General features: G+C 38.3%; 1 protein-coding gene across 3 annotated transcripts in view; it reads left to right on the top strand.

Moving 5' to 3' along the window:
* The window catches only part of GPD2 (glycerol-3-phosphate dehydrogenase 2), a 124,840-nt gene that overhangs the window by 58,469 nt on the left and 44,266 nt on the right, over window positions 1–22,105 (top strand). For all 3 annotated transcript variants that reach the window (XM_017652905.3, XM_017652904.3, XM_036996026.2), the window contains 2 exons: window positions 828–925; window positions 1,572–1,735. In XM_017652905.3, the coding sequence (XP_017508394.1) occupies window positions 828–925; window positions 1,572–1,735 (262 nt within the window). The remainder of the gene's footprint in view (window positions 1–827; window positions 926–1,571; window positions 1,736–22,105) is intronic.

The following is a 22,105-nucleotide window of genomic DNA, read 5'->3' on the forward strand; positions in this document are numbered from 1 at the left end:
AGTCATGCTTTTCTTATGCCCCACTTTATTGTGTCCAGTCTGCCACCATTTGAAAACTGCCAAGGCAGTGTGGAAGATGACATTTCCCAGAGGGGTAAAAAAATCAGCTGAACTCCCTATCTGCTTTCTGTACATGCAAAACACAGCAGCACGAACTTGACATTGTCAGTTTTGAATCTGTCCCGTTTTCTTATGTGTCTCTTTGGCATCATGATGGATGCAAGGAAGAGAGCGTAGTGTTTTAAATCAGATGACTTGTGATGTGCTCCAGCTTATTTATTCGACTTCTATGAGCTTCAGTTTGCTCATTTGTAAAATTAGTATAATAATAATGCTGGCTCTTTAGAGAGTCAGAACGGGGACTAAAGGAGCTCAGACAAAAGCTTTTTTATAATCTGTAAAATATTATGCAACTCCTAAGTATCTCTGCTTGGGTTAGTGGAGGCAAGAAGGAAACGGTTAGCATGAATTTGAGCAATCTGTTCTCTCTTACCTGGGAAAATGTTATAGAGGACTGAGAGAGCAGGCAGTACAGAGAACGCAAGAGAAATTGTTACAATAATCTTGTAACTCAAGTCAGGAAAATATCTTACACCTGGGAACTCTGACAGCATGTTATTCTCCTATGCAAATACAGTTAAGGTTTCTAAAAAATCTTTCAGGTTGACAGCATGATGTATTATTAGAAATTTGATTAGGAGGGAGCTATCCTCGCTCAGAGGCAGAGAGGTTTCTGTGTATCAATCAGTTGGCAGGGTGTCTATTTGCCATTTGAAAATATTATGATCTGTTACTGCCAAACTAATTTTCTCTGTTTTGCCTTTCAGTATAGGATGGTAAAGGAAGCCCTTCATGAGCGTGCCAACCTGCTGGAAATTGCTCCCCATTTATCATCTCCATTGCCTATAATGCTTCCAATTTACAAGTAAGCTTTCTGGTATCATCAGTATACTATTTGCGTATCTGACGCTAATAGAACAACATAGTTTAGAGGAAGTATTCCCTCCATGTGTATTTTCTTAATGTAGTTTTAATTGGTCCTAATCTGGAAAAATTTTCGAACATTTTCCTTTGTTGTGTCTAAAAGTATGGCTCTTCCTAAATTACTCTCTTCTGGGCCATCTCTAAGGGGTAGCTCTTGAAGGCAAAGGGGATTTTGTTTTGTATTTCTAATTAGTAGTTTCTAACTCTGGTTTTCTGAGTGCACATTAGAGACACCCTGGCCCCTACCTTGATCCAGTTAAACCAGTCTCTAGACATGTGAGGCCCAGGCATCCGAATTCATGTTTGATGCTTCCCCAGAGAATTCTAGTATGCAGCGAGGTGGAGAACCACCTCCTCGGACATCATTCATTTAAAGTCTCACTGATTTCTTTACTTGTATAATTCAGCCAAGCTGGTGTCAGAAACAGTCATGCCATCCTCCTGTTTTTTTTTTTTTTTGCAGTAGAGTTCTACATATATTTTGCTTTTCTTAAATGAAAAGTATCAAAGTAGCTTATAACTTAAAATGACATTCTTTAATGTTATACTTGTGTCTCAAGAATCCTTTCCCCCTATTTATGCTCTAGGTGGTGGCAGTTACCTTACTACTGGGCAGGAATCAAGCTATATGATCTGGTTGCCGGAAGTAATTGCCTGAAAAGCAGTTATGTCCTTAGCAAATCGAGAGCCCTTGAACATTTCCCAATGCTACAGAAGGACAAACTGGTGGGAGCAATTGTCTACTATGATGGTATGTGATTTTTATTTTCTACAAAATACTTTTCTCTCACTCTTGACCCTCACTGTATATTCTTCATAAGATAGTTTTGCATTCTTAATTATAACGCTCAATAGTTTTGCATTCTTAATTACAATGCTCATCTTTCACAACAAGCAGACGTACGCACATATGTACATGCACTCACCATTTTCTCTAATGCTTGCTGAGAATCTCCCATAGTGTTTTGCTCTTAATAGTGTTTATTTTTGCATATTCCTTTTCTTTTTTGATTTCCACTTTGTATCTTATGGTTGGTTTGGCCCATTTTCCATCATGATGAATTTGGACCCCGCTCTCATGCCATTTAATTTGTTACATGTTTGCCAGTGAAGGCTTGCCTTATGAATACATTATCACGCTGAAAGCGGCTGAGGATCTGGTAGGTTTTCTAGATGAAACCTCTATTTGCAAGGGGTTATAAACCTAGGGAAAAATGCCTCCTGGGCTGAAGTTGACATGTTTGTATTTTGCACAGGACACAATTCTTGAACACGTAATTTATGTGATGAAGGTAGATGAATGCTGAATCTCTTAAACCAAACCTTCAGTTTTTATTGCTAGTTTTATTGTTGTTAGATGTTTTCTAAAGTGACATTATCTAGTATCTGTTTGCCATGTGTTCAGTGTTCAGCACACTGACCAGTTTAGGGTGTGTGTGTGTGTGTGTGTGTGTGTGTGTGTGTGTGTGTGTGTGTGTATGTATGTGAACAATACAGTTTTGGACACTGTAATTTGAAGGAACTCAACACTTAATACATCTTCAGATGGACCATAATATAAACAAAACAGGAAAAGCCATTTGTGAAATTAAAGTTTTAAAGGGTGTACAGATTTGGAAAATAGTCCAAGGATGTCCCTTTGTAAGGAAATAGCTGGACCCACGTAATTGTACATGGTCAAAAAGTGTTAGAAATTTTGTGACACAAAGGACAGCTTAGGCTCTGTTAGTCAGGGAGTTTTTTGTTTTTTTTTTTTACCCCCCATTATGTAATCTTCTGTATTTTGTGTTAAACATCTACACTCTTAGCATGAAGAAATGCTTTCTGTTTGTTTGTTTGTTTTGGGGGGCTTATTTTTTTCAGGAGACTTTGATAATTGTATTTCACATCATGGGATATCCTCAAGGCCACCCCGACCTTTTTCCTTATTCTCAGTGTTAGGTTTCTGAATCAGTTTCTCTTGTCTCTCAGGCTTTCATGTATGAATGCAAAATGTATATGTGCAGAAGGGGCAACAGGGACAAACTCCAGAAAATGTCTTAGGAGCAACAATATTAGAAAAATGTTAAGGGTCTTAGACAAACATTAAAAGCTAGAAAATTCACACCTTAGGTACCTTCCAGCATCTAAACACCACAGGGGGGCACTTAACTACTTTTTTGGTGCCCTTGAGTGATCCCGCATGTTAAAGGACAACCTTCACTATGAATTTGCTCTCTCTGCATCAGACTCTAATCCATTGTAGTTTATGGGGTGATTATATTAAAGAGATGTTTGGTCCAGGAGGAGTAGAAGGCATTCTGCAGTTGGCACCCTACCCATCCTGACATGGAAGTGCCTGTGCCCTTTGCGCCTTACTACTAAACCCTCCTACACAAATGCTCTCAAAGACTTGGTCTTTTTTTCTACCACATGATGTATCAGACACTAACTACGTTTATTTATCTTTTAGCTTGTGCGTATCTGCAATTGCCTTAAGAGGACTGTTAGTGGATGTCATATCTGAATTTGGGGCAGCCTGTCTTATGTTGGGTTGATTTTGTTATGAATTATGGATTCTGATTGATTCTACTGAGAGAAACTAAGGAAAATCTATGTCACATAAGCAGAAGGAACATTTTCCTATGAGTATGAAGACAGAAGAATTTCTGTAATCTAGAATTGGCTTGTATGGCTTGTTACAGGTTGCAAAGTTGTGAGTTTAGCAGATTACTGAAAACTTATAAAAATATTATTTAAAATAATTTTGAATTGAGATTGAACATTAATCATTAAATCTGATCATCTGTGAATAGAATCAATGGATAAACATAGTTATGTTCTAGCTATTTGAAATAAATAATTTTTCTTTATCCTTGTTCTGAAATGATATAGACCCAACTATGTCATGCTTGAGGAAAGACAAAACAAAGCTATGAAACGGAGTGTGATTCTATGATTCAGAGCTGTATTCACAGGTAGAGCCACCGTTTCATTTAATGATGTGATGAACAATCTAAGTACTAACATGGAAATAACTAGAAAGGAGCATATAGGTAAAGGAATTAGATGCAGTCAATATGTGCTTAGGAAAGGAAGGGATGCCTTACCCCTTAACCAAAAATTTATCATCCTGCTCTTATAGATTTCAGGGAAGAAAGAAATACCTTCGTGAATATTTCCCATTACAAATGAGGTCTAAACATTGCAATTTATAAGACAAACCTTTTTTAACCAGAAGAAAGATATTCTTCTTGGTCAATGACCATTATGAGAATGTAATCACAGTACTCAAAAGATTTCAACATGCATTCGGGCTGCTTGAAATAACTTTTTTTTATATACTTAAAAATAATTTATTAAAATGAAATTCACATAACATAAAATTAGCCATTTTAAAGTGAACAGAAATAACACATTTTATAACTCCTTGAGAGAATTTTGATTATGATGAAAAAATGGCACCAGTAACTAAATGAACTTTTAAATGCCACAAGTTTTGCTACCTAAACACTCTAATCTTGAGCACCAGTGAAAAGTGAAATAAAATGGTGTGAAAATATAGTCAGAGAGACTAGTAAACATTGCCATTAACTTGGAGTCTTGGTTGAGACGATATTTAAGGTTCCTTCAAAACAGAGATATTAGGGCTGTAAGCTGTTTCCTCTGAAGTACAAACGGACAAAGGTCAAAAAATTTCTTAATTACTCTTAAAAACAGTTTATCCTAAATAGAAATAGTGATGGCCATTGCATATGATTAAGGCAAAATCTATTGTTCCACAAAAGGTGATAAAATCCATGTACTTTTTAACGTAGTAATTATAGTGGCTATTCTGTGCTTGGCATAGGTATGATCCGTTGCCGTATTTTCTTGTTAACTGCTGGAAAACAAACTCACACATATGGAGTAATAACCACTATATTTTTCAGTGCAGACAAATTAAATGTCAGATTTCTCTGTAAAATCCATATGAACTGAAAGTTGGGATAGGAAGTGACATACCAGGTTGTATTTTCTTCTTATATTCTGTTGGAGAAAACACACAGTCAACTCACAAGTTTTCTGACTGAGACACATTCTAGTGTTTTCTATCTGCTCTTCTCCACCTCCTGCTGGATATCCGCTGGCTGAACACTGGCCATGACCATTACCACTGATAAGGGGGTTACCAGGTAGATAGCATGGTGACTGGTCCAAGTCTCCCAAGTCATCAAGAATTGGTTACAGCGTGACAGGCTTGGGTGACTTGCAGGCGGTGAGATTATATGATCCCGCTGTGGAGAGGGAGCCAGTTTCTTCAGGAACTTATTGTGTCTTCCCTTGTCAACTTTATGTCAATCTTCCTGTTCCCAGAGTGGGCCTTTGGTGCTATTCTACCTGGCCTCTAGTCACCCAACCCGGTGCACTGAAAATGAGGTATAATTAAAAATCATTAAATATTTAAAACCATTAAACACCCTCATTAAACTTCTATAAGATGAAGCTGGAGAAGAAAATTACAGCTTTAAATTCTTCCTTCTGAGTCTAGCCATTGACAGAGAGAGATGTCTGTTATTTCACACCCGATGATGCCCTTAAGTATTCGTTATGCACATATGAAAATATCAACCTACAGGAAATTACATTAGCTTTCTTAATGTAAATAAAAGTTAGTTATATCCATGTTTCAAGGAGGGAATTAAAGCCCAGGTTTCACTAGAATATTCATTTTTTACTCCAGCCTAAAACGCACAGCGTACAAATAGCTGAATTCAGCTCGTGAGAGAGCAAAGCCAATTTAATCCCTGGCTCCCCTGAGGTAAATGTAGTTCCCGGTCCTGCCCCCACCCCAACCTCAGCTATAATCCCTGGCTCCTGGAGGTAAAAATGCACTGAAGTGAGGAAAATTCTGCAGCGGGATATAATGATCCAAAATGACAGGGACAATAATGACAATGAATTTCATGTCTCCCAGTCATGAGCTGGAGATGCTTGACTAGGCTGACTTATACAATTAAATTGTTACAGGTACAGCAGGAGATGCAGTTAGCTGTGTGCTTTGGGGAACGATGCCTCTGGCAGAGGCATATTGTGGAATCTAGACTCTTTTGTTAGGAACAAACTATTGCTCTTCTAGGCATGCACCTGCAGTTGTACACATTGGGGTTAAAGACAAGTGTTGTAAGGTGTTGATTTTATCTACTTTGAAAGCTAAAAAAATCAATTATCCAATAACACAACAGTGCTTTTTCTATTCTGTCTCATGTTTTCGTTTTTGTTTTCCCATTGCGCTCCTGGAACATAAGTCAAATTAAAGATGGTGCCTCTATTAATTCTCATTTACACTATTTGCAAACACAATTGTTGAACTAATAGGGTGTATCTGCTTGAAGTCTGACAGACACATTTCTTTGGGGTAATAGAAAGAGGTTGAATAAATAACTGAAATATGTGGATTTACAAACAAAACTGCAGTGCTATTATGCAAGACTAGGCTGTGTGCTGCTTACTAGAAGCTGACTGGTGGTGTGGTGATCTCTACAACAGAGTGTGGACCTCGTGGGGAGTACAGGGCCATCCACTGGGCGTAGGAAGAACATATTAGGACTTCTAAGATATGTTTCTGTCAAATTCCTTATGCCTGTTTTTACATGCAGTTCAAATGTCTATTATATATAAGTAAAATAGTTGAGATAAGTAATTTATAAATGATACATATTGGGGTTATATGCTGGCATTTACTTTCCCTTTGGGGGACAGTCAACTTAATTTTTCAACTTAATTTTTGAACTGTTGTGTTAGTAATTTGTCATCATTTTCTGTCTTTCATAACTGACTAATCTGAATGCTTTCAAGATAGATGTATGTGGAGACAGGAAAAATTCCCCTGGAAGAGGAAACACTACCAAATCCCTTTCTTCATTTTGCAAGGTCCAATTTCTGCGAACTTTGATTGGCGGGGGGAGTCTATAAAACCAAAATTATTGACAAAGAGGGGATATTATCTCAAGCTTACCAAAATTTATCATGGTGCATTAAAACTTGTCTATTGTTTTTATTTTTATTTCCACCTTAAAATGAAAATATAATAAATTCATTTTAAGACAGAAAGTTTTGTTTGCCAACAGTTCTCAAGGTTGCTGTCCCTTTTAGCTCCTTGTCATCTGTCATACACACCAAGGTTTAAAGTTATGTAAATATTGATACACATAAAAGAATACATATAATACACATATTTAAGTTGTGAAGCTTAATCATAACAACCCTGGAATCCACAAGTTACCTTAAAACTTAGAAACTTATCAGTACATTGAATCTGTTTGTGCCTTCAAATTGTGAATACGCCTCATTTCATCTTCTCTCTTTCCTAGAAATTACTGGTATTCTGAATTCTATTATTAGAGTTCTCTCTTTTTTATGTTATATGAATATATTTGAAAATAATCTGTTATTTAGTTTTATTTTTAAACTTTGTAAAATTATAATATGATGTGTTATATAAGTTGATACACACAATGTGGACAATAATTGGACAGTTCTAGTAAAGTTAAGCACACACAACCCTTATGATACAGTTATTCTGCTACTTAGTGTGTGTCCCAGAGAAGCTCTTATGTGTGCCCACCAGGAGATGGGTACAGAAAAGTTCACTGCAGTGCTGGGTATAATTTCAAAAAGGGAAATAATTTGAATCTCTATCAAGAGACAAATGAATAGATAACATCTGATATATTCACATAATGCAGTAAAACACTGCATTGGAAGTGAATATAAGCTAAACTGAACAACACGGTTGAGTCTTAGAACAGTAATGTTGGAAATGACATAACTTGTCTCACAGTTGTGACCATCACAATTATATTTGAAAACTGCTGTCCAAAGTAGTGTAATGTAGTGGCAACAATTAACAACATGCATGTAGATGACTTGGGTTTACACACTCTTTTGAGTTTTGAGCCCTACATTATATGTCTATGAACTTAGGCTTATCATACATAACTCAGATTTAAATGAACTATTTTACATGTAAAATAACTTTGTATGAATGAAGCATTACTTAAGTATTATTTTATTTGGGTCAATTTTATGGATATTCTGCAATCCAGCAAATTTCTACTTTTGATAAAAATATTCCAAAGTGAAGCATCAGTTCCACAAATGTTCCTGTATAGATTTAAAATTTGCAGACCCTTCGAGAAAAATTTTCAGAACATTCTTAGGAGAAAGAAAAATACTGTGCATGTAAACATGCTCCAGGTATATATATAATCTTTGAAATTTAAGGGTTCAGAAACATTTAAAGGAACTTAAAATTATCCACCTCTTAGCCACTGATTTAAAGCACATTTGTTTTTAATATTTCTCCTTGTCCATATGTAGTTTTACACTTATAAATTAAATAAATAATTTTTATTTTGGTTTTCTACTACCGTCTTTGCCATTGTATTTCTCCTCATTTTCTGTGAGTTAGATAAATGACACTGACATTATTGTTCATACAGCAGGCATTTTTTTTTGCCCTTGAATTCTGCCTTTTTGCTATACAGTGTATCTTGGTACCAACTAATGCTAAATGAGTTTGACATGTACCCCTGAGAAACAAAACTTACAAACTGTGGCTTCAAAGGAAATCTTGAATAAATAGGACACATTTATGTCCATCCAGGCTAACATCCAACATATGCTTTAGCTTCCCGATGATGAGGCAGAGCAAAATAGCCCCTAGAAAAGTTTGCAGTTGCTTATTGCTCACTTGACCAGCATGTATGAAATACCAGGCTTTCATTCTCTTACAATTGGCTTTTAAGAAAATCAAAAGCATGCAAAAGCAGATGTGATCAGGGGTAGCCTATTGAGATAGTAGTAATTCATATTATACTCTGTATAAAAAAGCTTAAAAACAGGGATAAAATTCACCAGTGGTAGGGTATGTATGCACATAAGTTGTTGGAGCAAATAGTTCTGGTGGTTTCACGGTATGCTATCTCCCCCCCATACACTGTTGCTCAATTGACCCTTTTAAAAAAGATACAGGATCAAAGGCAAAAGCTATTGTATCAGAAATCTCCATGCCCTCTTCCCCCCAGTTAACTCATTCATCTGAAAAATATTTATGGAGCTTCAATTTTCCAGGCATTGTGCCTGGCATTAGGGCCCAATGCATTTATGGACACAGTTCTGAGTTTTCAGGTGTTGAGAGCTTCTGCCATATGGCAAATACTGTACCAAACAGGATCCCTGCCACCAGCAGAGCTTTACGTTTGTACAGCAGAGGATGATTTTCAAACCATTTTTTTCCCATAAATCATCTTAGTTGACCCAGCTCGGTATGTATGCTGGAATAGGATATTATGATCCCTGTTTTATGGAGATAGGGAATCATAATAAATATCTGGACCAATATTTTGGATATACAGGGATGTGCAATTTCTTTTCCTTTTATTTATTTATTTTTGGTTAAAAAAAAGAACTTTATGAGATGTGGATTAGTTTTTTATGGTTTCTTTTAGCTACCATTAAGTTTTAAGTCTGTCACACACCTTAACAGAAAATATCCAATGGTTCAGCAAAGTATACACATTTTTATTAAGGCAAATTTCAAACGTACGAAGAAGTAATGAGAATAATAAAAGGAATTATCTGTTTGAACCCTTATAAACTCACTAAACTTCATCTATATGTCTATCTGTGCCCCCTGCCCCACAGAAAAAAAAAAATTCATACCTGAGTAGTTTAGTCTTTCCTTAAAATATAGTCACAATGAAAATGTTTAACAGTAATTTCTTATCAGCTATCCAGTCAGGTTCATATGTATCCTATAGTCTCAGAAGCTTAACTGGCTCCTGATTTCAAAGATTAACCTGTAAAACAAACAAACTCTAGTTAAGGCTCAGTTATGCCAATTCAGTCTTTTTGTAATGAATCGGTTTCCTGTCCCTTCCTCTGTTCCCTTATGGTTTCAGTAACAGTTCCCCTGTGTTTTCTGTGCAGTGGTAGGTAGGCTGGTTCCATCAGTCTTTTGCTGTGTAAGAACACTCAGACTTGGCCCCAAACACCAGTGGGTTCTTTCACAGTACCGAGGATGGGTAGGCTCAGCTGGGTGTTTCTCACTTGGGATTCCTCCTATGCTTGCAGTGAGATTGTGGATAACCACGGAGTCTCCCGGGAACTTCCTTATTTATATTTCTGGCTCCTGGACTGGGAAGGCTGGAACAGCTGGGGGCTGGCCCAGTGTCTCTCACTGTGGCTTTTCCACTGGGCTAGCTTGGACTTTTTCACGGAATAGTCAGACTTCTTATGTGATGGCTGGCTTACCGCATTGAGCATACCAAGGGACCAGGGCACAAACCTAAGACTTCTTCTGACCAAGCCTTGGAAATCACACAGCATCACTTCTACCACATTCTGTTAATTAAAGGCAATTGCAGAGACAGCCAAGATTTAAGGGATAGGACCTTATGAAAGTAAGAAAAACAAGTGCATAATTTATTGGGGAGAGGTGGGACATCTTTGGTGGCTAGCTAAGGAGGCTGGTTCACATTGTTCTGTTCATACTGCCTCATAGATAATCGTGTGAATGACCATTATAAGTCTTTTGCCTTTCTTTTTTTCCCCTTTAGCAGTCATTACAATCATTGCCTAGATCATTTACAGTATTCCATTAGGGGTAAAGAGGTTACAAAATGATTCTTTTCTACTGTTTTTCCAATCTCATTTATTAGTTGGATTACTTATAATTTCCCTGTATCAGCTATTTGCCTACCTTGAAATATATTTTATGTAAAATGTCTGAACAAATACTTGGTTCTTTTCATTTATACTCTAGTTTCCAAAAATAGTGAGTTGGTTTTCTAGCATCCTCCAAGGGTGGTGAGATATTTTTGGATTGTGAGTTAAACTCATGGCTTAAATATATTTGTTGTGTGTCAGCCCGTTAGAGTTATTGATGTTCAGACTGCCCTATCTCTGGCCCTGGGCTCCTCCTCACATTGGCCCCTAAGCCCTGTTGATATGTTGTCAGTGGTCTATGATGGGTTCTGTGCTGTGACAAGATATTTCAGGCTTATCTTGAAGCTTTTTTGCCTTAGACCAGCCATTTCTCCAATAAGCCTTGACATTTGTGGGGAATGGGAATTAGAGACCAAAATCTATTCTCTGTGGATGTCATTGCTACTAATTGGTCATTATTTCTTGGTATTTCAGTAGACAAAGTTAAAAAAAATTATCTTATTTAAAGAAGAAAAATATGAGTTCTTAGACATAGTTCCACATGATATTCAGGAGTACATGGCTTTTATTTAACATCTACCGTACCTCCAAAAAAATATTATTTGAAGCCAGTTGAAGATTTTTTATTGTAATTTTGTTGTTGCTGTTAGTATTTATGCGAATGGACATACATAGACAAATGACTGACTTTTAAAGCTACTTGACACAGTTCCTATCAGGTTGGTTATTTTACCAACTCAGTACAACAAATCAATTTAATTTTGCTTTATAGATCATTATGGATTTATTTTTTAAAGCTGTGCTTTTGTTTAATAATTATGTAAAATACAGGGCTTAAAGGTAAAAAAATAAAAACAAAGACCATTCAAATAGGGCTAATGTCTCTCTCTTATTTCTGAATTTTGGCGTAGCCTTTCACCATGTATGTGTGCATGTGTGTGCATCTTATGTTTGCTTGCATTCGCTCCTCCGACCATTTCTTAGGGAACAGTAGTACTTTGCTTTTCTCATGTAATATACTGGGTGTTTCATTCCATAGTAGTGTAAGGAACCACAGAGTTTTTAAAAGGTGAATTTCAAAAGCACCCAGGAACCAAATTTCATGGAATTAAATTTTATAGCCATGTTAGGTACTTAGGTCAAAATATACCCATTGGGGCATCCTTAGCCACCAATAAACCACATATTTAAGTTATTTTTTTTTATAGGTGAACGTGAAATATTATTTCCTTTCTTTGGACACCACAAAACAATGACACATCTGCTAATTTATCTGTATAAGAGCTTAAAATGAAGCTGTCTCAAGTGCTATTATCATTACGTGAAATATGCTCTGATTTGTTTGAATTTGCTAAGACCTATTTCATATTATCTGCTTGTGTTGAATACTAATCTGCTCACTCAGACTGAATGCTCATGTTAATCAGTCTTTTAAGTAGGTGAGTCTGTTTTGTACTAATAAATGAAATTATATACTTCTCAGTACAATTTTTAATATTCTTTAAATTAATGGCGCATTAAAAAATTTAGACATGAAAGTCATTAAGTGCAGTTTATAGTTATGATTTAAAAGTTTGAAGGGTTTTCTGGTTTTATTTTAGAGACCTTGAGAAAACACGTGTCCAAGAAATAGAAGCCATGTTTAAATGTGCAGCATGTTGCAGCTTAAAGTTACTAACTATCCAGTATCTAAGTAATTTTCCCTCAGAAATGTGATCTATATGTTACACTTGGGAGGAAGGGGAGAACGAAGTAATTATAACTGGAATATGAGAAAATAAATAGGAAGTATAAAGCTGTAATGATCGGTCTACAGGAACTGGTTTTCTTGCTGCTTTAGCGTATGATGATACAAGGCCTCACATATCTGTTGGCAGAGTCCCTGTGCAGATCGGTCCCCCACCCACGCTAGTGTGTTCTCAGGCGTTCTTTCAAGGGGATCAAGAGTGTTTGCTCAGATAAATGTTTAGAAAAAGGAAGAAAGAGAAAGAACAGTAGTCAAATCCATTTTGCAGTTCTGCACACGACACACAGCGCTTTCTTAGTGTAATGGAAATACAAGCTGGTAGCTAGCCTCACAAGAAATAGCACTAATGAAAATAAAGAAAAACCCACACTTGAGTTTCAACTGCCAGTTCTACAACCAGTCCCTGGTAATGTAATATAGAAAAACTGTGAAGAAAAAGTTATTGGTTCGTAGTTCTTACAAATAAAACTAACACCGTGGTAGATTATATTCTCTGGAACCAAACAGACCACTGTATTAGAATGTGAATTTCAAACTGGTTTCACTATTACTATTAATACTTACTCATATCACACTTTATATTGGCAAAACACTCCTTAGATTGGTATATACGCCCACAGAAAACCCGAACCACACAACACCTCCTTTTATTTTTAAACTCAGCTCTGCACATTCAGCACACACACAACGTATAACTGACTTCCCACATAATTTATATAAATGCAGCTCCTTTACTGTCCAAAACTGAGAAGGTATTCTTACATTCACTGGAAAAGTATTGCCAATGTGTAATTTGCTGTCTATTTAGAAGAATAGATCTTTGAGAAGAAAATGATAAAAGAACACAATAATTAGATGAGCAACTATCATATTAAGAACAAAATCAGATAAATTGTACTTTTTATGTTTTTATGCCACAGATGATTAATATCTAACTCTGAGTTAACTTGGGAAAGGTTAACTCCAAAGTCTCTCAGTAAGCTAGAAACTTCCTGTTTCCCAGGAGCTTTAAATTCTTATAATTTTCAACCTGAGAAATATAATAAATGCGCTTGGTGACTCGTGCAATTTTACTGTCCCTTACAGAGGTCAAAGTATGACTGAAAGACCGAGAAGAGGCTCCAGAGAGTTCTCTCTCTTGATAATTTTTTTGTGAGCAAAGCGCTGTACCTCTGTAGTTACCTCAGATCTGTTTTCGTAAAAGAAGGGTTATACATCCAGTCATCAAAAAGCAGTCTGAATACAGTCAGGATTTACAAATTAGATAAATTTACTGTTCCCGCACCCTTAAGGGATTAAAGTAAACCCAACTCATCATATAGTAGCCTCTTCAAATTGTGTATTAAAAAATAAATAACTAGTTGTAATAGTACATGCAAGTTGTAAGAAATACATATTGCATAAAGCAAGATTAATATATAGTTTTACCTTTCTCCTCTATTTTCTACTTGCATATTTCTTTTTCTGAGCCCACATTTGGGTAAAACTGGTGCCCTAAGAATGAATAAAGAGAGAAAAACATTTCTCTATTCAATTCTGTCTGTTTTTTTAAGTAGCAAAAGACCCTTTTTAGAAAAAGCTAAGCATAAGCATTATTAACACACATAATATGATAAACATCAAGAGTAATATTTAAAGTATATGAATATTAGAGGCCATTAAATACCTCACTCACTGAAGTTTAATTATTTTTCTTTCCTATACTTGTTGCTTTATGTAACCGTGGTCTTTCTCTTCTCACTCCTCCCCAAATGTGAATAGAATTAATTGACCCCATCATATTAATTTAGCCAGCACTTGCCTGAAATGTCTCTTCTCCCCTTTTTTGTTAAGTAGCTCCATTCAACAAACCTTTGCCTGCATCCTGGTATCAGGGGCCTTCTGTGAGATGGGTGGCTGGCTAGGCCTGAACCGCCCTCCCTTTCTCTCCCCCACCATCAGATTTTGAGTAGGTACATTTTTGCTCATTACTTGTGTTCTTTTGAGCTACTAACTTCAAACTATTTCCCCCTATTCATTCCTTTGAATTTTGGCATTATAACCATTTTGCACAGATACTGAACTTGCAACTTAAGAGACACCAGAAGGGCCTGATCCTGTCAGGTCTTTCATTGAGATTATTTTGCTGCTGCATCAGCAGCTGCTCGAAAGCATGGCCACCCGGAAACCAGATAAACCAAGGCACAGAAATTCGGAGCGTAAACAAGTGACGGGAACTTAGAAGGCTACTGAGTAGAAGAGAGCTTGGGGGAAAAAATATCCCTAATTTCTACCTCTCCCACCTGTATTTGGTATAGAAATTGTGCTTTGTCTAGTATTGGACATGGTCACATATTTAAACAAACTGCCGTGAAGGTTTTCTGACCCACGCTAAGAGAGAGCTCTAGCTCTTTGGGTGGGTGGGAGTCTGGCCACGTGAGGCCTCCAGTTGGCCTCCAGCAGAATAAGCGACACCCAGACCTTCAAATCCATCCTCTGCCTCCACCAGAAGGAAGGTTTCCAGGGGCCGGAGGACAGTGGCGTGGAGGGCTCCTGTCCAGGTCAGTGGGCTGCGACCCCTCTCCTTGCTTTCAGTTTCTCTGTGTCCAGAATAAAACGGGTCGTTCAGAAAACCCTGTGCTGTCACAGCACTGAGGAGCACGTGGGTGGGCTGTGGCAATCTCTGTGTCTGTTTGGTTAACCTGCTGAAGGGCAATAATGAAAAGCGGAGCAGTCTTATTTCCCTCCATCAACTCATGAGTCGTGAGATCTTCCAAAGAAATGTTGGAGGGTGGCTGGAAAGCAGGGACAGAATTTCAGTTTCATGTTTCTGCTGCTGAGGCTGTAGCTCCCCAGACTGCAGGGCTTCTTGCCCAGCCCGTTTCACCATCCAACCTCTTAATCCGTTTAAGAATCGGATGCTGTCAGCAGGGCCTCAGGTTTGGATCTTGCCACTTCTAGTGGATTTTGATAAATCTGCCCTCCAAAAGTTCGTGAAAAGTACATAAACACTGCGGGATTTCTGATGTATGATTCTTGGGAAGAAGTTGACTGAATGTTGACATCTGCTATTTCCAGACTGTAGTGTGCCTACTGCAGGTCCGGGCGCACTTAGGTTTTATTATTGCCACATCTGTTGGGTGCTAAAGGTAGCAGTACTTTCTAAGGTTTTCTTTTCTTTAATTCTGTACTCTGTTCTTCGTTAAGATTAGCTTTAATGTAATAACCTTGGGATGTTTGGATACCTATAAAGGAGGCAATACTTTGCATAGGAAATAGAAATAATAGATTCATGTCTTTCTAGATAGGATAGTTAGTACTTTTTAAAAAATATGGCTAGCAATTTTATCTATCCCATAATCATCTGTTAGCCCCTTGTATATAGGTAATGTAATAGGGACTGGAAGTACACAGAATAACATGAGTTTCTTCCTTTCTTCATAAAGCTCTTTGGCTATTGGAGGGTGCAGACGAGCAAGCCCATGATTGCAGCACCACGTGAGAGGCAGGTACCTAAGGTGGGGGTGGGGGGGTTGTAGGAAAGCTTCCTTAAGTAAACCAGGGATAGTCAGTGGGGGGGGGGGGGGTGTGGAAGGGGACATGCGGCCTCAGGCATAAGGCGCATGGAATCCAGGAAGCAGTGGTATAGGACGTGAGCCTACGTCGGGTAAGTAGGGGCGGGGAGCAGGTGGGGCAGGGAACCAGGCCTGGAGCAGGAGGATCAGGTATGCCACCTAAAGGAGTTAATTTTGAATTCTGCAGGCAATGGGCATCCAGCTTTCACAGCATTTGATGCAGGGAACTCAGGAGCAAGGGAACATGCTTGGGTGATTAATGGGAGAGTCTTGGATGAGATTTTATGCTTCTTTGAAGGAACTCTGGCTGACAGAGAGATGCAGACAGAGAAAAACGAAGATACAATACATGGGAGCAGTGTCCATCTCTTTGCTCACATTTCCTGGACAACTCCAGTATCCACCTATTAGATTTTATGTTTTTGATAGTTGTCTTTGGGGCTTGGCCCTTTTATTTATATGTCTGCCCTTTCTGGTCTTTTTTGTTAAATATTCCTCAATTTGGAAGTACATTAATAAACTAATGTCAAGTGTTATCCAATTTCTGTTTTAAGAATAATCTAGATCTTTTAAAACTTCAGTAATGTGGGCTCTTAAAAAAATCTGTAATTGCCCAACTGGTTTGTGTCAACATTTTGGAAAGAATATCAGTCTTTAAAATGGCATTAGAGGTATAAAACCTCGGGGGAGTGAAAATGGCTGGTGCATGCTAATTTTGTACTTATCCAGGTGGAAGAGAGAGAGGAAGAGTCAAGTCTATAGATAGACCAAAGGGGTGTCAATTGCAACCTGGTCTCAGTTTGGGTTTAGCTTTCCTCACTAATCCCATATCAAAACATTAGTGTTTTGCTTATTTATTTCTAACCGGTGTCATATTAAGACTTACTTTGACAAATCACAGTTTGACTTAATAGTCTGTGCTTTTGGCTTGTGCTTTAATAGCATTAGCCAACTCTAGACACATACTGAATTCATTATGTACCTTCTGTATGTAAGCAGTAATACTTCCTTTTAATGAACATACGGCCACATCAAAGTGCTGTGAGGTTGTTTTACAAAAGTGTCTTTGTGTAGCGCTCTTCAGAAGTTTGAGACGTGTGTTAAGTCGAAGACTAGTATGCTGTATTTAAAGTTATATTTTAATGGAGGAATATATTATAATTTTGCCCTCTCCCTAAGGTAAATAGACTGTTACAGTCTATTTGGGTCTTCAATTCCTAGGCTTAGGTTTTTCATTAAAATTCAGTGTTTTTAAGATAGAAATTTTTTATTGGTGACTAGATGAATTAAAAACTCATTAAGTGAAACTGACTTTGAATTTGTATCCTGAACTGTGGTATTGGTAAAGGATAGGTGAGTGACTCTCTTATTCTCTATAAACCATAAGAAATTTCACAGTCCACTTTAATAGCTAGCTCTCTTTGTGGGAGCACTAAACCTCGGCTATGTCTGCTGAAATGTTTCCTGTCCTTAAAATGTGGACACCCTTCAGTACCTTTCCCAAGGGCTGCTGGCAGAAGAGGAGCGGGGAACCAGGAGCAGGCCGACTCAAGCTTCAGCCTGGCGAGGAGCAGTCTCCCAGGGAAAGTGACTGGCAGTCCGAACGCCTGTCGCGGCTGGCTCAGCAGTCTCTGTTACTCCCCATCTCAGTCTTCCTTGCCATGCAGGAGTCCCGTGGTGGGCCTGAGCAGGGAAGCAGCTTTCTCAGCGACGTGATGATCCACTGAGTCAAGTGTGTGACAGCATCTTAGAGATTCTTTGGGAGAAGGTGGGGGGTCGTCTATGGAGAACACTAGGCATTTACTTGAAGTAGAGAGAACGGCCAGTCCTTGAGAGAAGAGCTAAGCAGGATGTCAGAACTCTGGCCAAGCAGGCTGAAATAAGACAAGAGGTCTAGTCCAAGTGGGAACATAGAGTGCAAACCTGGCACTGGCCAGGGACCCTTATGGCGTATATGGCAAGAGACTGCAGCCTGGCAAACACCAGCGACTCCTTTGTCTAGAGGTTCCCTGCAGGCAGATAGTAGTTTATAGGCAGATTCTCATTCTGAAGGAATGGGACTTCTTATATTTTGCCAAGTACCATCAGGAGTGACTCAGGGCCTGCTTAGGGCTGAGCCTGCAAGTTAAAGGTTGTCAGTAGTTAGAATTGAGTGAGGATACCTTGACTCTCATATAGAAGCTAATAGGATCTTTCTTTGGCAATAACCGCTGATGAGCGCTTCCAGGAAGACTTTGAGAATTGCTAGGAATTTGGGCAAGAAACTCAACTCACTAAAGCATGGTAATTGATCCTTTTTTACTTTTCATGATGAAAAACAAAAGTGAAATCATTCGTAATAGTCATGCTATGTCCTGGCCTTATATTTAAAAGTTGAAAGTAATACTAGTAAACATATTTTCAATTTAGTGTGACATTGTATAATATCTACACTTACTGATATTATTTTTTATATTATAGAAAGTGATTAGAAGTGTGAGGGTATTGTTAGTTTTTTATTTGTTTTGTTGGTTTTTTACATTTGAGTCTTGCTGCCTGTTTCTATGTCCCCAGCATTTCAGAGACAAAGGGGAAATTGTTTGACATTCATTGAAACCTTTTTGGTAAAGAGCTGCTTTAATGCTATTATTTAATTTTAAATTATGTGATAGTTTACCAGAAATGAGTCAATGGCCTATTTATTGAATCCTTTCATTTTTCGGCTCTTACATTTTTTGAGTGCTAATTTGAATCAAACTGTCTAGAATATTGGAAATGCCTTTCTCAAGTACGGAAGGCATTGAATTAGATGTATACTTGTTTTTTTTCCCCCCAGAGAGTTCTGCACAACCACGTTTTACATTGGTGTGGAAGCTCTGACAACGTGTGACACAGTAAAGACGACTTCACTTGAGCAGTATTAACCATAGATTTGTCACTGGGTGTGCTCTTCGGTATAATGGTGGTGGTGGTAACAGCTAAAAATAATCTACCTCCCTTCCTTTCCTCCCTCCTTCTCTCATCGTTCCCTTTTTAAAATTTTAAGCTTTTCCCGACCTTTATTGAGGCATGACTGACATATAAAACTGGAAGATGTTTAAAGTGTACACATGATGATTTAATATATATGCATTGTGAAAAGATTCTCCTCACTGAGTCATACACATTTAACTTTTTGTTATCAAAATGTGCAAACACAAAAGTAGAAAAAGGTTTTGAACCCATAAAGGTAATTTTATGTTATCTATTCCCTCTCTTCCTCTTCCTCTCACATTTTTTTCCCCCTCCTGGTGCAGAGATCAAATCCCTACCTGCCTCTTATTTTGTATGCTGAGAATGATTTTTACATTTCTTAAATGGCTAAATTTTGTGGCAGAAATTACACAAAGTTTAAATTTCAGTGTCCATAAACAGTTTTACTGGTACACAGCCACACTCATTCATTTAGATATTGCCAACAACAGAGTTGAATGGGTCAATAGAGATCGTATGACCTTTACAGAATAAGTATGCCATCCTCATGCTTAGAACATTTTAAAGCATTGTGTAACTGATTCAGACTGTCCTTGGTATTTTTTAAACAGTATATACTACCATGCTATTATTGCAGCCAACTAAATTAAAGACAGTTTTCAGCATCCTCCAGTGCATGGTTCATATTCAAATTTTACATGAGATGTAGTTTGGCCAGCTAGGCATTGAAGTGTCGCTGAAGGTTAGAGCAATGAAACAAACCATTTTTCTGTGTGTGTCAGGAAAAAGATCTGTTTCCTTTTGTAGGAATGTGCATATTCAAATTAAATAATAGAATGTAATTACCTAATTTTTCTAGCCTTTTGAAAAATATGGGTACTTAGGTTGAGTCATTAGCAACTTACAACTCAGGCTACTTTCTCAAAGTAGAACTTCTTTTCTTATTATGGTGCATCTGTTTTCTCCTTTGTGTTCATTGTTCCAGAGCATGGCTAGAGCATCTGGCATAGGAGCTGATGTACGCGGTTGCAATATTGACATAATTCCATTGATGACTGCATTGTGTGTAAGCTTCCTTTTCCTCTCTTTTTATCTGGGAGAGATCAGATATCCTGCTAGCTGTTAGGAGGTAGTGAGTGACATTAAAGAAGGGCTGTGGGAAGCTGATTCTCACAGTATTTGCATGTCAGTCTTCTGCCTCAGCTCATGATCTTGGCTGTAAAGGTTCAGAATACCTATTTATTCATTTCTCTCAAGGTGATCAGGCTCTGTTAAACTCAAAGACACTAGAATTATGAATTGAAAACTTTAGACAACAAACAGTTCAGCACCTTCTTACATGCTAGGCACTATTGTACTTGCTGGAGGTGGATTGGTGGTAGTGATGGTTGAGTGGAACCAAGTTCCTGTCCTTGATTTATTAATTTTTATGAAAAACAAAACATCCATGTGGATCAGATGACTCATGATTGCTATTGAAAAAAATTTTAGTAGGGCAAACCTTTTGGAATAACCAGATTAAGATCAGGATGTCGCTTACTTAGTTCATGCAATATTGACTATAGTATGAAACACAATGTGGTGAAGATAAACTTGTGAAGTTGAGTCTGAGGTTTTGTTTTGTAGTTGAAAAGAGAATTGAATTCTTACTTTTCTTCCTCTTTTCGTTTCAAGCCCCAAATATAGTTCCTCAATATAAACATTAAGTCTGGATTAACAACAGGTATTGTTCTGATAACTGAGGAATGTTTATAATTTGGATAACAAAAGACTGTCTCCAACTAAAGAAGGGGCAAGGTGAATTTAGTAGAAGGAAATCTAACAGCTTCATTCTTAAGATGCTTCCCAGTTTACAAATGCTTCCACATGAGATCTCTAATCGATCAGCTCAGTGGCGCCGGAAGATCTGTGGAGCAGTTGGTGTTAGCCCTACTTTGCAAACGAAGAAGCAGAAACCGATGAGTCAAGCAAGGGGTATGCCCAGAATCCAGTACGTCTATCGCCCCTGTGTCCTGAACTCAGGTGTTCAGAGCCTCCCATCCCAGTGGTGTCCCCTGGCTGCCATGAGTTGGCCTGTTTTCATGTTAATGTGATACACATTCTATTCAGACAATCAGAACACTGGGCTCTGCTCAGATTGATTTGATAACAATTTGATAAGGTGCAGAATCTTTCTGTGATTAGAGAGAAATCTGATAAGATACAGGTCTCGCCATGCAACAGATAAAGGTTCTCTAAAGGCTGCTTCCAGTTAGAATTCCCCAGCTGGGCCTTAACGCAGGGCTCTGCGTATTTATTATGTAGCTCACACTCGGAGTCACCGCTGGGGCAGGTTGAGCCATTGCAGCGGGTCTGTGCAAAGTTGTGTGCATGCATGTACTCACACACAAATGAGGAGAGGGGGACTGAAAGGTGATTCTGGGCAAGTGAAAGGCTTCACTTACTCACTTTAGCCAGTCCTGGTATGAAAGGAGGATCAGGTTTCCGTGAAAGGGCTTCTTTTATTTGTTATAGAATTAGATTCTCAAGGTTTCAGTTGTGTGTGTTGTTTTTTTGTTGAAATTTTATGATTGCAACTTATAAAATAGGGCTGGAAGGATCATGAAGTTCTACTCTGCTTCAACGATGAGGAAACTGAGGCACAGAGTTTGGGACTTGCCCAGGTTTTTAGTCACAGGCAAAAGATAAATCTGACTTAAGGAGAAAAGAACTGAGAGGACATTGAATAGACAGAAATGCTGGGTAAGCTGAAGACACTGCTTGAAAAATAAGGGACCAAAAGCGATTTTCAGCAGACAAAGCCACAGGTGAAATCCTGTCCCAGAAGTGATGTTGAAGACTTGGATGCTGATTCCTGCGCAGGGAATCTCTCTCTCTCACTGCTGCACACCTAGAGCAGCTGCCGTTCTCCTCCCCTTCAGGCTGGGCTCCTGGTTCTCAGTTCTCCCGGGGTCACCATCTCGAGGCTGACAGTCTGTGTGGAGAGCATCTGACGGGCGGAGTCAGGTCAAGGGCCTGTGTCCCCCGGGGCCCCCTTTCTCTCCTGTGGGATGGGCGAGGTGGGGGGGCTCTGCATCTCTGCTAGGAATGTATGATGGGGAGAAGGAGAAAGCAGAAACATAAAACCCCGACAGTTATCTACTAAAGAAACACACCCAGTTAGGGACTGTTTGAAGGA

This window comes from Manis javanica, chromosome 7, assembly GCF_040802235.1.
Source record: "Manis javanica isolate MJ-LG chromosome 7, MJ_LKY, whole genome shotgun sequence".
In the NCBI taxonomy this organism is placed as follows: domain Eukaryota; kingdom Metazoa; phylum Chordata; class Mammalia; order Pholidota; family Manidae; genus Manis; species Manis javanica.